The sequence below is a fragment of the Pleuronectes platessa genome, chromosome 10, assembly GCF_947347685.1.
Source record: "Pleuronectes platessa chromosome 10, fPlePla1.1, whole genome shotgun sequence".
NCBI classification, from domain to species: Eukaryota; Metazoa; Chordata; class Actinopteri; order Pleuronectiformes; family Pleuronectidae; genus Pleuronectes; species Pleuronectes platessa.
The window spans coordinates 6,555,074-6,568,591 of NC_070635.1; the positions used below are offsets into that span (position 1 = coordinate 6,555,074).

Consider the following 13,518-nt stretch of genomic DNA (forward strand, 5'->3'; position numbering starts at 1 on the left):
CTTTGCATCAGTGAAAAACATCAAATAATGAATGTTACGTATATCAGACTTTCTGCAATGTTAGTTCAATTTCTAACACGTTCTTGCTCCATATAACAATAACAACTAAAACTAGTTGAAACTTTTCATTTGATCAATCGAATTAGTTGATTTGCAGGAAATGACATTCCAGTAAAAGGATCTGGTTAAACCACTGCTGTTCAGAAATGAGTCCAATCAATGACACACCCTTAATTACAATACTGTGCTTTATTTTAGAGCTTTTTTAGAACAGTTCACTCACAGCAGGCTTTTTAAAATAAAGTTTAAACGGGTCACACACTGTTTGTGCCTCTGAACCATAACTGAAGAAAATATATACATACTATCAGCAGTTTGACCAAATATTATTTATGGAACCTTTTCAATAGGCCTCTGAAACACTGTCTTGTAAAAAAAGAAGACCAACTTATGTACATGTAGAGAATAAGTCATATTCTAAGATTTACAACAAAAAACCCAAGCAAGGTTACATAAAACAAACACTGGCTGTCTCATGAAAGTGTTGTCTTGAAATCTAAAGTGCAGGTGTATAAACCAAATCTCTGCTGTGGTCTATTCAGCTGGGGGTCCAGCTTCGGACGCAGCTTCATAGCGCTGCAGCTGGAGACACGGACAAAAGAGATTATCTGGTTTAGGGGCTTTAAATGGTTTAATGAGCGGAATTGACTTTTCCACAGCACTGAGCTTACCTTTGTTTTGAGGTCTTTGTTTTCCTCTGCCAGACGCGCACACCTCTGCCTCAGGTCAATCACCTCCTGCTGCAGAGGCTCAGTGTCGGCCGAGGTCTGGCCTACAGCTCCCAGATGCTGCTTCACAAATCTGGAGGGAGCCGGTTAAAGCAGTAATACAACAGCTCAGAGAATCCTGAGGGCATTCTGTGGGGTTCAACCCACCAACCACACGATTGCAGTATATGGGTGTGTCATGAAGAGCCTTGTGTGGTTTAAAGGATACTCCAGAGCATTGCTGGGTCTTTCAGGTTGTTCATACAAAGCCACGAGTACTGAAACCAAACAGAGAGAAACAGTTAGACCACCACCACATTTTTAAGGGGGGCTGACTTGTTGAGATACCAAAACTAACATTTAACATTTTTGACTGCATTTATTTATGTTCAAATGACTTTTCACTGGGTGGTTTTGTTTTGAGTAACTCCCAAACCACTGAGTGTTTATTGGTAAAGAGGAGAAAGAAAAAGAAACTGGTCCTTACCACTGGTGAGGCTGTCCACAACCCCAGCTTTCTCCAAGTATCTGCGGAACTGCTCCCTCTTGGTGTCTGGAGCCTGAAGGAGGACGAGTCACACATTTTATTACCAACTAATGACTCACAGTCAACTGTCACAACATAATTTAAATGTCCATTTTTCACTTCGTAATATAAACTTTTAAGCACAAAAACAATTATAGTTATAGAACATAGAACTCTTTTCAAAACAAAAGTGTTTTACAATTTTGAAACATGATAAAAAAAATATATGGACTCTATTCCAATCAAGCACTAATTAGTGTCACGTGTTGGACTTAACCCGCGAAGAATTCACGAACCATTTCCCCACATTATCGAGTTTGAGTTCACAATTTAACTTTAAAAAATGGAACTTAACTTGATAAGGGTTAGGGTTAGGAGGAAGTGTTGTCAGAAACATGCGCAGTTCGTTTTTGAACATTAAGTTTATGTCTTCAGACACGCGGGAGCTGCGGTCATTGCTCCGAGCTCAGCTGGGTTTGTTTTCACTGATCAGCTCCAGCTAACCCACAGGTGTCAGGGAAGTAAACAGTCTGTGAACCCCATAAATGAGACCGTACACACTTACTCTGTAATGCGCCATGATGAGACCGGGTACCCAGTGGACTGTCCTCGTGTAGACACCGCGCTCAGGTTCTAATGTCGCTTCTCTCTCAGGATCAAGTGGCAGCGAGCAGGAAAAGTTCACTTTCGTTTGTCGGCAACCTCTGATGCCTTCAGGTGCTCCTCGGAGAGAATAACTACGTGTCACAGACATTAGCCAGCGCCGACCACCGCAGAAGAAAAAGGCTAATGTGCTATTTACGGATAATACTGTTCATTTATTTGTACTTTTCCTTTAAGAAAAATGTTTGACTACTACCTCCACCACTTTGCATAAGCATGTTATCAATATACATATATATATATATATATCAAAATGCAAATATTAGTCATACTTTTTTATTGCCCATCCCTATATATAACTTTCTCATGAATATACAAATATGTTCACACTTTCCATATTCTGTTTACACTGTATGTGTTAGTTTTATCTCCATTTATATTTTTAAAATCTTTCTTATATATCCTTACATTATAATTATTGCAAACTACTTATTATTACTCTGTTTATTCCTAACTGGAATCTGTAACGTTGTAAATCCATCCTCTGTGGGACTAATAAATAATTATCTTATCTTATCTTATACAGTGTTGCATCTTATTTATGAAATGTATACAAATTCTTATGAAATAAAATAAACCATTCTCAAATGAACTCTCGTGGATTTATGGCGCCCTCTGCTGCTAAAGCCACAAACAACCCACTTTGTATTTGCTTTGTTTTAAACAATTTTAATGAAATATTAAATAATTCCACAGCCAAATATAAACGAGAGGATCGTATATTACCGCTAAATAAACCAGAATAGCATTTTAAATCGCTTTAAAGAACGCGTCCTCGCTCCCGATTCGGGTGATAGGTCACAAAACAAGTCCGAGCACGAGTCAGGTGACCGCGACGAGCCTCGGCGGAGCGACGGGTGCCGCCGACCAATCAGGACGTGGATTGTAGCGCGGGCGGCCAATCGGAGTGAAAGGGGGCGGGAGCGAAGGGGCGAGGGAGAGGAAATCCTGAGGAAATGTGTGGGATCACGCTCCGTGTTTCCAAGTAGCCGGATCTTTATTTACTCTTCGTTTTTCCTCCACCTGGCGACGGCTCGCGGCGCACGACGTCCGTCTCGTCCGACTCCAGGGCTGCGGCACACAGGGGGGGTGGGGATCCAGGGGGGAAGCGGGTAACAGAAAACATGTCGATCCAGTACGATGTGGAACAGCTGGCTGACAGCTACGGGGTTGCGGACTCGTTCCCCAAAGATTTCGGCTACGGCGAGGAGGAGGCCGACATCGAGGACAGCCCGGCGCCGTCCGACAGCAAGCCCCGGATCCTGCTCATGGGTCTGCGGAGGAGCGGGAAGTCCTCCATACAGAAGGTAGGGAGAGAGAGAGAGCGCCTTCCCCCCGCCGCTTCACGTCGGCTGGGACGCTAGCCCCCCAAGAGCTAGCTTAAGTTTAGCATGTCGCTGGTGGTGCTAGCTGCCCGTAAGAAGGGGGACGCGCGTGGGTTTAAAGCAGCGCTCTCCTGGCAGCTAGCCGCCAGTTAGCCACCTAGCTTGTAGCAGGGACTTGTGGACGTGGGGTGTTGGGTGCAGAGCATGTGACTGTCTGGTAACCGACCTGTCCAACATGATTTACGAGCGAGTCACCCAGCTGTGAGGTGCGATGCGCGGCTCACATGACTCCCAGCGACCACACCTTCGCTCCTGCGACTCACAACACTGTTTTTTTTTTTACATCCGTGCAGCACCTGCACTTTGTGCTTCAGCCTCTTCCTCCCCGGTCGTGGCTGTGATCTACGAGCTCTTTGTGTGGGGGAGGCAGGGGTCCCTCACCTACCACCCCCCCCCCCCTTTGCAGTAAATATAAATGTATATATATACCTTGTCCAGGCTTCCAAAGTCCAGATTAAAGGTTCAGGGTGTAGGATTTAGTGACCTCTAGTGGTGAAGGTGCATGTTGCAGCAGGTATTCTCTTCACCTCAGCCTCAACCTTCCAAACATGACAGAGAGAAACTGTGGTAACCTTCAGTTTTCATAAAAACTCAAAAGGTGTTTAGTTTGTCCAGTCTGGGCTGCTGTAAAAAAAACGACATGGCGACATCCATAGAAAGGAGCTACTCCTGATGTAAATATAAAGTATTTAAATTTACAGGGCCCAATCTTGGGTATAGAAAACAACTAGACTAGGATTATGTAATATTCACTTTCTGCCAATAAATCCCTTTCACCTAAATCCTAAACACTGGACCTTTTCAAGGGCTTCACTTAATTCAGTTCCCTAACTAGTGTGTTGGTTTTGTATTTACCAATACAAAACACACAAATCTGTATTCATATCTGGCTTTAATACTCTGACTCGGCTACTTGTGTCCTATACTTCAAATATCTGATTGGTCAGTGTCTGTTAGCGAATACTTTTTAACAGGGACAGGTATGTAGTAGTTCTGGTTGCTCAACTTTAATCTCACTGCAGTGAACTTATTCTTGACTCATTTTTTACCTTTAATTATTCTTATGCTCTAGTGTTTTGTGTGATACTGGAGGCCTAAATTTCCCTCGGGATCAATAAAGTATGTAATCTATCTATATGTAAAATATTGCACCTTCAGTCCTGAACCCACAGATATTGCTTTCACTGCAAAGTAAGAAGTAAAGTGGTAAACCCTCACACAGGGGAAGCTGCAACCATCATTAGCCTTTTTAATTGTAGATTTAATATTATAAATTGATCTGTTCACAAATTACCTGCTGATAACTGTTCTGTCATTCTGTAGCTTTGGATCAACTTCCCCTCAGAAAAGTTTCAAACTCTACAGATCCTGGTGCAGCTCGTCTCATATCAGGCTTTACTTTATGAATGGTTTTAGTTCTCCATTCAACTTAATGTTGTATTTCATAGAAGTGTAATAGTTTGTTTATGACTATGTTCGTGGAGGGGATCTCTGTTTTTCCACAGTTTAATTCAACAAAGTTTTCATGTGAATATATTTAACAAGAACACAATGTAAACCAAAAATAATAATGTTAGTTAAACTGGGTTTTGACACAGGACATGCTCATAACATTATCCTTACTGAATATCATACTTTAGTAGGAAATAATACTTTTTCAGTTAATCATATTAGTAAAACTAGCTGAGGTGCTGTGGACCTGGGGTTTGTAGGGACCCTCGAGACTGTTTCCCACCTCAGTCTAGTTGTTCCTACAGCAAGGTTATCTGTCTCCATCATGTTCCTCAAGCCTGCCACTTTCAGACTGGCACTGTGTTTTGAATAATAGATGAGACGCAGTTGTTCCCTCTATGATATTTGATTATTCATGTTAAAATTCAAGGGGGGGCAAGTAGAATCAGGTTGGGTATATCGTGCCAGGAGCCACATGCCGCCGGGAGGAAATAAACTTTCCCCGTGCTCACGTACATTCACATTTCAGTATCCACACATGCTCAAGTCCCTGATTAACGTTCCTCTGTGAGCCTCCTGTACGGCCTGAAAAACATGTGATTTGACTTTTTTTTCTGGTTCGTTGACCTTTGACCTCAGTGGACCACAGACAGTTTCACAATGGCAGTGGTGGAGAGAAGGCTCGCAGGTCCTCCACTGTAACCCAGTGTATTTTCTAACTGTACCTGATGAACCAAGTCCTTGATCAGACCCGAAGTACACTTCTCTTTACTGCTGCAGTTTGAATGTACACTGTGTGAACGGATGCCACAGCAAACTGCTGAATGTAAAGTGACATGTTGCATCAGACCACTGAGTGTGCAACGTATTGCACTTTTCTCTCATTCTCTTCATATGATTCTAGAGTCACCGTCAGCATAAAATATGACAACCCAAACTTATCATTTTTTTAACTCAGGCAATTTTGTAAGACAGCTTATAAGACCCTCATCTAAACTATATCAGATTCTGTGTAACTAGAGAAGAAAACCGTTGTAGACATGTTTCATAATTTACAGGCAATGGAGATGTAACACTGTTTAAAGTCTCCACCATTTTAACACAAACAGTAATTTAACAGACATTTAAGAAAATCCAGAAGCCAAAAAGCTGGCAGGAGATTGAACGGGCTGCGCTGCTTATCTGCTGACTCAGAACCATTACAGCCATTCACCGTAGAATACATGGGGGCGAGGAGAATTTCCAGTCCATTAAGATAAGTCTCTTGGCTGTGATCAACCCGAGCACAACAGGCGGGTCATATGACTGTAGGTAGACACGGAAAACTCATTTAGAAATCAAAGTGAAAATTGGAAAATCTGAAAGCAAAAAGGTTTGTTAACTTTGCTAAAGCTTTAAATGGGATTTGGACAACTGGCTATGAAACAAATGTATTTAAATTATATATATGCAACAACTAGGTTCTTGTTATGTCTCTGGGCTCAGAGATCAACTCAAACCCGTCTCATTTCAGGTGGTTTTCCACAAGATGTCTCCCAACGAGACATTGTTTCTGGAGAGCACCAACAAGATCTACAAGGACGACATCTCAAGCAGCTCCTTCGTCAACTTCCAGATCTGGGACTTCCCGGGTCAGGTGGACTTCTTTGACCCCACCTTCGACTACGAGATGATCTTCAGAGGCACCGGGGCTTTGATATTCGTCATCGATGCTCAGGTGAATATTAAAAACACTATATCTCGCTATGGTAAAGTAAGTTTTAAAAACATCCTGGATTCTTCCTTCCTGACACCAAATCCTTCCAGCAAGTTTCGGCGTAATCTGTCCAGTAGTTTTAGTGTAATTCTGCAAAGTATCAGACCTTTGTGGAGGTAATATATTGGTTATTGTATTAAAAATAGGTAGTGAAGTTCCACAATAATTAAAATGTGTTAGTGTTGAATTGCGGTGAACACTGGTGCAGGGGGGCGGAGAGAGATAGAGAGAGAGACTGTGTCATGTTACGAATAAGCTGACTGAAATTTAAATGTTTTGCTTTTCCTCTTTTCTTTCGGGCAGTGACTTGACATTTAATTTCATCTTGCAATATTCTGGCTTCTCTTTTACTCACACTCACACACACACACACACACACACACACACACACACACACACACACACACACACACACACACACACTGAAACAAAAAATAATTTCGTGGTCCCTGATTGTTAATATGAGGCAAAGCACCGTGTGGGGGGGTGGGGCTGAACTCTGTGATTAGCAGCCGGAATGGAAGACATTGACGAGCTCAGGCTTTTGTGCCGATGCTCTTCACGTGACTAAGTGCTTTCAAGAAGTCATCTCAGTGAGGATGTGCGCCACAGCTGATCTGACTGCAGGCTTTATTCTCTCTCAGGGAGGTGCATCAGATTCAGCTTGCTCCAGCAGTTGGTCACACAGTGATATCTGATGAGGACTGTTTTTTGGAATACAATGCAGTGGCACATTTCCTCATACCTGGTTTAGAAGAGATGAGGATTTTTTTGTCCTGATGCAACAGATAATTACTAACATGGGCTCAGGTCACTGAAGGTTGCGTAGTCACTTTAAAGTCTTTCATAAGCAGCAGGTCTTGATTACTTGTGTTTTAATGTTGTCTCTCAACAGCAGAAACAAAGATTTAGTAATAGAGACTAAAACCTGGAAGTTTAGAATTGTGTGATGCATTTATGGGCAGTTGTATCATTCAGTTTCTATCACATGTACTTTGTGTGTATTAACATATCACCTTCTTCCCCTCAGGATGACTACGTGGAGGCTCTGGGTCGGCTTCACCTCACAGTGTCTCGGGCCTACCGGGTAAATCCAGAGATTAACTTCGAGGTGTTTATCCACAAAGTGGACGGACTCTCAGACGATCACAAGATCGAGACCCAGAGAGACATCCACCAGAGAGCCAATGACGATCTGGCCGACGCGAGCTTAGAGAAGCTACATCTCAGGTACGTCCTGTCTTTTATTTCACTAATTTTGCATACTCACCACGGTATACAGATGTTATTGAAGACTTGTTTTTGCAGAGTTGAAAATGCTCCCTTGTATCAAACTCTGCAGTGATCACAGAAGCAAAGATGTCTACATGGGAGTTGGATTGTCTTAATAATATAGTAATAAGAAGTTTTAGAAATATTGTCCTTTCTGTATTTCCATACTTTTGCAGACACAACCACGATGCATAACTCAAAGCTTCCCTCAGGATCCCTGGCATTTGGCGTTGATGCTAATTCCCTCTGTTACACATACAGTAGCCTGTGCATGTACATAGTCTGCATACTCTTGCTGTTAGTGTGAGATTCCTCTTTGACGTCCTAATGAAGAAACACTGACCTGTGGTTCGGTTCAAGCAGACATAAGGAAATCTGAAGTAAACTCAGTCTGTGGGTTCATGTTCCCTTATGTCTCTTTTACCTTTGCTCTCGTGGGAGATTTAATGATTGGTTTGTTGCTTTGTGAGGAAAACATACTTTTACTGCGTCATGTGACCTGAGGAGGTTAAAAGAGATTGAGTGAAAATAGAAGTGGAAGAATAACCACTAAGTTCCAAGGAAAAAATTACGTAAGCACCAATATGATACTGGTTTCAATTACTAGTGTTTTTTGTATCCGGCCAAAAATCCCAGAGCTGATGTTCCAATGTCTCCAATTTAGCGTTTGCACATCTTTCCCCATCCTCTCTCCAGTCCATTGACAGGTCAGTACATGTCCTGACCTGTCAATACAGACAAAATGCCTCAAACATATCTTTTAAAAAGCAATTTGAAAATGTCTGCTTGGGCTCTCGTGATAAAAATCAAAATGACTTATCGACTGCAGCCGTTGCCCTGAAAGTAAAAATGTGTTGTGCGCCACATTAAGCCGTCTGTCCTGGCTGAGCTGGGTCAGAGCTGCAGCAGCTTGGTTGACGATGTGGATGCTCTGCTGGCTCGGGCCGGGCTGCGTTTTATGGGAGGTGAGATCGCTGTTTATTCCGGTTCGACAGCCGTAGATTGTAAAGTGGAGCTGAGACGGCTTTTATTCTTTTCCTCTGCTGCTCCCTTCACTGTAAGTCTTTGTGAAGTTGAGCTCCTGCCAAGTGTTTGCAGACGGGTCCATTTGGCTGAAGCTGCTGGTTTTCTCAGACATTGACCTTTTATTTATATAACTGAGCTCATAACTCATGGGTGTGCAGTTTCTCTAAAGTCATGATGACTATTTTATTTTAAATCTTGTGATTTTATGTCTGAATTAGATGCTTTGATTCACACTTCTTCTCCTCTGTCCAGTATCAGTTTCCCATGTGATCTTATGACTCTGTAACTGTACCTGCTTTTCACGTGCTTCTTTTTAAAAGGAAGTAAGACGTGTTTCCTCCTCGTAGCTGCTTATTCACTTCTCGTTTTCTTCTCCCCATTCAGCTTTTATTTGACGAGTATTTACGACCACTCGATCTTTGAGGCCTTCAGCAAAGTGGTGCAGAAGCTCATCCCTCAGCTCCCGACTCTGGAGAACCTCCTAAACATCTTCATTTCTGTGAGTAGACGACGGCGAGCTGCCGATCAGTAGAACGCCTCAGTGGGTTCCTCACTGAGATTTACATGAGACCGACTGACTCTGAGTCAGTGCCAGCCCTGGTGACACGTCATGGTTGGCAGTTCCTCCGATGCCTTTACTGAATCTTCATTTTGTTTTTGAGCCCTGCCTCCAGATTGAAACACTGATCTCACACACACACACACACACACACACACACCTGCACTGCTTCCCAGTCAGTTACTCTGGAACTCTTCCTGCCAGCTTTACATTAATTGGATTTAGTTTTAGATAATTTAAGGAATACTTTTCAGAAGTTTTGACATTTATAGATGGATATAGACATGGATATAGTGTTGTGTTTTTTTTTACCACAATAACAACTTACACAAACTCTTTCCCTCTGTCTCTCACCCTCTTATTTCTCCTCTCTCTCTGTCATCTGATGTTTCTCTCTGACAGAATTCAGGGATAGAAAAGGCCTTTCTGTTTGATGTGGTCAGTAAGATCTACATCGCCACAGACAGCTCCCCCGTCGACATGCAGTCCTACGAGCTCTGCTGTGACATGATCGATGTGGTCATCGACGTCTCCTGCATCTATGGGTAAAACAAATTAAACACGTGTTCAATCCACTCTCCCTGTGTAATCTGTTAATGCTCTAAAGACAATTGAACATATGCATTCTTTATCCACATTCATTCATTGATAGCAAGCTGACATTTGTGTTTTGTTGGCCCCTCCTAGCCTGAGGGAGGACGGCAGCGGCAGTGCGTACGACAAAGAGTCGATGGCCATCATCAAGCTCAACAACACCACTGTGCTGTACCTGAAGGAGGTCACCAAGTTCCTGGCCCTCGTCTGCATCCTGAGAGAAGAAAGCTTCGAGCGCAAAGGTCAGAGTCGAGACATCTGAGCAGATCCTCCGCTGCTCGTTAGGTCAATGATGGAGTAGACTGAGTAGCAGTCCACTTAGCATAGCATAGCAGAATGTACGCAGGGTGTGTGAAGTCAAAACAACGACAACTTTAAATTAGAATGCGTTGTGTTTAAATGCATCAAAAGGAAAATCCATATCACGATGTTAGGGGGACTTTCAAGAGAAACAACAAAACAATGCAGATCATCAAATCATAATCTCAATTGCGGAAGAAGTATGGTTGGGGTTGTTTTCATATCAAAAATAATCACTGGATCTGAAACAAAATGGTTCTTTCTTGACCTGTGTTCCGTCCTTTCACAAAGTTTCTCAGAAAATCTGTTCAGTAGTTGTTGAGTAATCCTGCAAACAAACAAACGAACGGGTGAAAACATAAACCCTGGAGATAATGAGGTAATGATAGTGTTTGAAATCTCATGTTTTTTGCTTGAGACTTAGTTTAACCGATATTCAGCTGTAACCACATTTTAATTCTATTTGACTTTAGACAAATTTTGATAGCTGATAATATAACGCAGTAATTTCCCATGGCTTAAAAAGAGTTTAACACAGTTTTATCTTCCTTCCCTCCTCAGGATTGATAGACTACAACTTCCACTGTTTCCGAAAGGCCATCCATGAAGTGTTCGAGGTCGGCGTTTCCACCGGGCGTCCCGTGGGCTCCCAGGCTGTGGGCTCACCCTGCAATAAGGCCGTCGCATTGAACGGCACGCCGCGCAACACTGTCTAGACACTGATGCGAAATATATACAAAAAAAACAAAAAGACTCAAAAAGAGGGTAGAGGAGAAGGAAAGACGAGCAAAGGGCCAGGGAGCATGTAGAGGAGAGACTACTGGACTGAGGCTCCCTGGTGCGCCAATCACAATCCCTTTCTCCCAGCCCCCCCGAAGCACTGAGAGACGGCTGGAGACCAGAGAGTGTGGCAGCGGCAGCACCGGATCACTGACAGGTCAGACCTCCCCTGTTGGGAAGAGGGAAGAGGAAGTCGGGTTGATCGGGTTTCAGGAAAAACCGCCGGCTGTGAGGAAGTCGACAGAGTGAAACTGCACCAGGACAGAAATGAGAACGGTTGCTCGCCCGCTCTCTTGCTCGCCCTCTCTGGATTTCCTGAAGCGGTCACAGACTGTGATATTTAGCTGCTGGTCTCTATGAACAATGTGAGGAGGGGAAACAAACCCCTCGTCGTAACCTCTTGCTATGGACGAGCTGTGATGACGCCGATCTGTCTCGTAATGAACACACACACACACACCCCGCCCCCCCCCCACCTGACCACTTCTGTGCTGATTTAAAAAATGGAAAAGAAAGGAAAAAGATGGTGAATGTGACCTGCTAGTCCTCCTAACCCACACATGTTCAGAGATGGCCTTATGTAGACGAAGCTTGACCACAGTGCAAGCTTCCTGTCTCCACCACTCACCTCACCCTACCTGTATGCTGCCCAAAACTCGCTCTTTGGTTTCACGCGTGAAGGGAAAACAAGATTCTGTGAGCAGTCTGAAAAGGGATTGTGCTGTCGATTTAACTAACTTAGTCTTGTGTGTGCGAATGTTGATACGTGTGTGTGCGTGTTTCGTTGTGTGTGTGCGTCAATGAAAGGTTGAAGAACTGAGTATTCGTCCTTCTGCTCGATAACAGCAGCTTAGCGTAGTTACACTCTCTTCAATCAGTGAAAGTAACTTTTCTCTTTGTGCTTCAGTGAAAATCAAAATACTTGATTGGCTCCCGGGTGAGTTCTGCTTGAAATTTGGAAAAGTCTTTGCAAAAGCACTGCCACCATAAACAAATGATTCCTGAAAAAGTGACATAGTAAAAATAGAGCATCATGATTAAACTATATACTTTTTGCCATCTAAAGTAGATGTATTGGGTCGGGGCTGATGTGCAGGACTGACGGAGGAACTCACGCTCCAAATCGATGTTTTCATGATATTAACCAGTTGAAATTTGAATGTTTTTTTTTTTTTTTTCCACCTTCAGTTTCAGCTCCGCTCAAAATGATTAACCTAAGTTCTGTGTTTAGTTTGGCTCTGATCAGGAGGATTGACAGGAAGACAAAATGTCCCCAGTCCCCAGCATGCATCCGTCAGTGTGTTGTCCTTAAACACAGCTCATTGTATTCAAAGGTGAGAAACTAATCATGACACACAAAGGAGGACAATAAAGGAATCTAATTTACTTTGGCCATGTAAGATGTTCATGGCCTCGTCACAAACAAACTACAGAAAGTGGACTCACAAATGTTATGTAGAAAAACTTTGCTGAGTGAATCTGAGCAGTGTTTTGTTTATTACTCTTCTTCATTCAGGCCCCGAGATCTTCTCAACCTCGTCATTTATCCGTCACCTGAAAATAAAACACGTGCACATCAGAAGCTTGATGGATGATTGATTTCCTGTATTGTGAGCTATCCTGTGTGAAATAAATGAAATTTTAAATTTTGGTTTTGTTCTTGTAATTAAGCTGGAAGTCAATATTTTTATATCATCCTTTAAAAAGAGCAGAAATTACCTTTTTGTTTTTGTTTGGTAATCTACTACAAAGTTACAAACTAACACAAGATGGCGCTGCAGGACTGCTCTACAGATACCTTGATTGTACTTGAGTCGTTTTTTTGTTTTTTTTTACCTCTGGCAGATCAATAACTGTTACAAATGTTGATTTTTGTTGGATTTGTGGAAGGAGAATAACATTAGCTGATCGTGCACAGTGAATTATACAGCCTGGTGGACATTAAACTATAACCAGCGAGCAGAAGAGAGAATAACTGTTTCATTAACCGGGTCTGCAGGGGAACGTTTATTACTCTGCATCACCTCTAATTTATAAAGAAGTCAAGTTCAAGTCCACCGGATATTTACCTTCTCCTGAGTGGTCGTGGTTTAGCATGGTCAGCAGGATTACTCCAAAACTAGTGAAGTTGATGGAACTTATTCCCAGCATATATGTGTGTGTGTGGTTCAGATGAATTGAATTTAAAGGGGACTGTTGGGCCTTGTTGGTGGTGGACACTCCACTGAGCAACACTAGTTTACAAAGAAGTCAAGTTCATGTCCACTGGATATTTTGAAAGTGTAAATAGTTGAATTGACCTTTTTTCTACTCTTGGTAATTTGCTGAAAAACAATGTATTTACAGTGATTTTTTCCCGGCCAGACCGCTGTCAGTTTACTTGAGTTTGTTGTTGTTGATGTGGCACCATAATGAGTCAGAATGGAGAGGTGGAAAAA

The 13,518-nt window shown here is 42.6% G+C and overlaps 2 protein-coding genes across 3 annotated transcripts; one reads left to right on the forward strand and one right to left on the reverse strand.

The window, feature by feature from the left end:
- Positions 1 to 230: 230 nt before the first annotated feature.
- LOC128448915 (c-Myc-binding protein) lies at positions 231 to 2,017 on the reverse strand. The gene is made up of 5 exons (XM_053431775.1): positions 1,859 to 2,017; positions 1,255 to 1,327; positions 997 to 1,045; positions 732 to 861; positions 231 to 642 (listed from the first exon to the last, which is right to left on the reverse strand). Exons 1-5 carry the CDS (start codon positions 1,871 to 1,873, stop codon positions 595 to 597), a joined length of 315 nt encoding a protein of 104 aa, XP_053287750.1. The 5' UTR covers positions 1,874 to 2,017; the 3' UTR covers positions 231 to 594.
- An 875-nt stretch (positions 2,018 to 2,892) lies between these two features.
- On the forward strand, positions 2,893 to 12,731 carry rragca (Ras-related GTP binding Ca). 2 transcript variants are annotated; one of them, XR_008339822.1, is made up of 8 exons: positions 2,893 to 3,263; positions 6,307 to 6,510; positions 7,580 to 7,779; positions 9,232 to 9,346; positions 9,809 to 9,951; positions 10,094 to 10,242; positions 10,862 to 12,414; positions 12,597 to 12,731. XR_008339822.1 is itself a non-coding variant. In XM_053431772.1 (7 exons), the coding sequence occupies exons 1-7, from the start codon at positions 3,081 to 3,083 to the stop codon at positions 11,014 to 11,016; spliced, it is 1,149 nt and encodes a 382-aa protein (XP_053287747.1). In that variant the 5' UTR covers positions 2,893 to 3,080; the 3' UTR covers positions 11,017 to 12,731. The 2 variants fall into 2 exon arrangements, 1 of the variants encoding a protein (XP_053287747.1); XM_053431772.1 differs by having other exon boundaries at positions 10,862 to 12,731.
- The last annotated feature ends 787 nt before the right edge of the window (positions 12,732 to 13,518 follow it).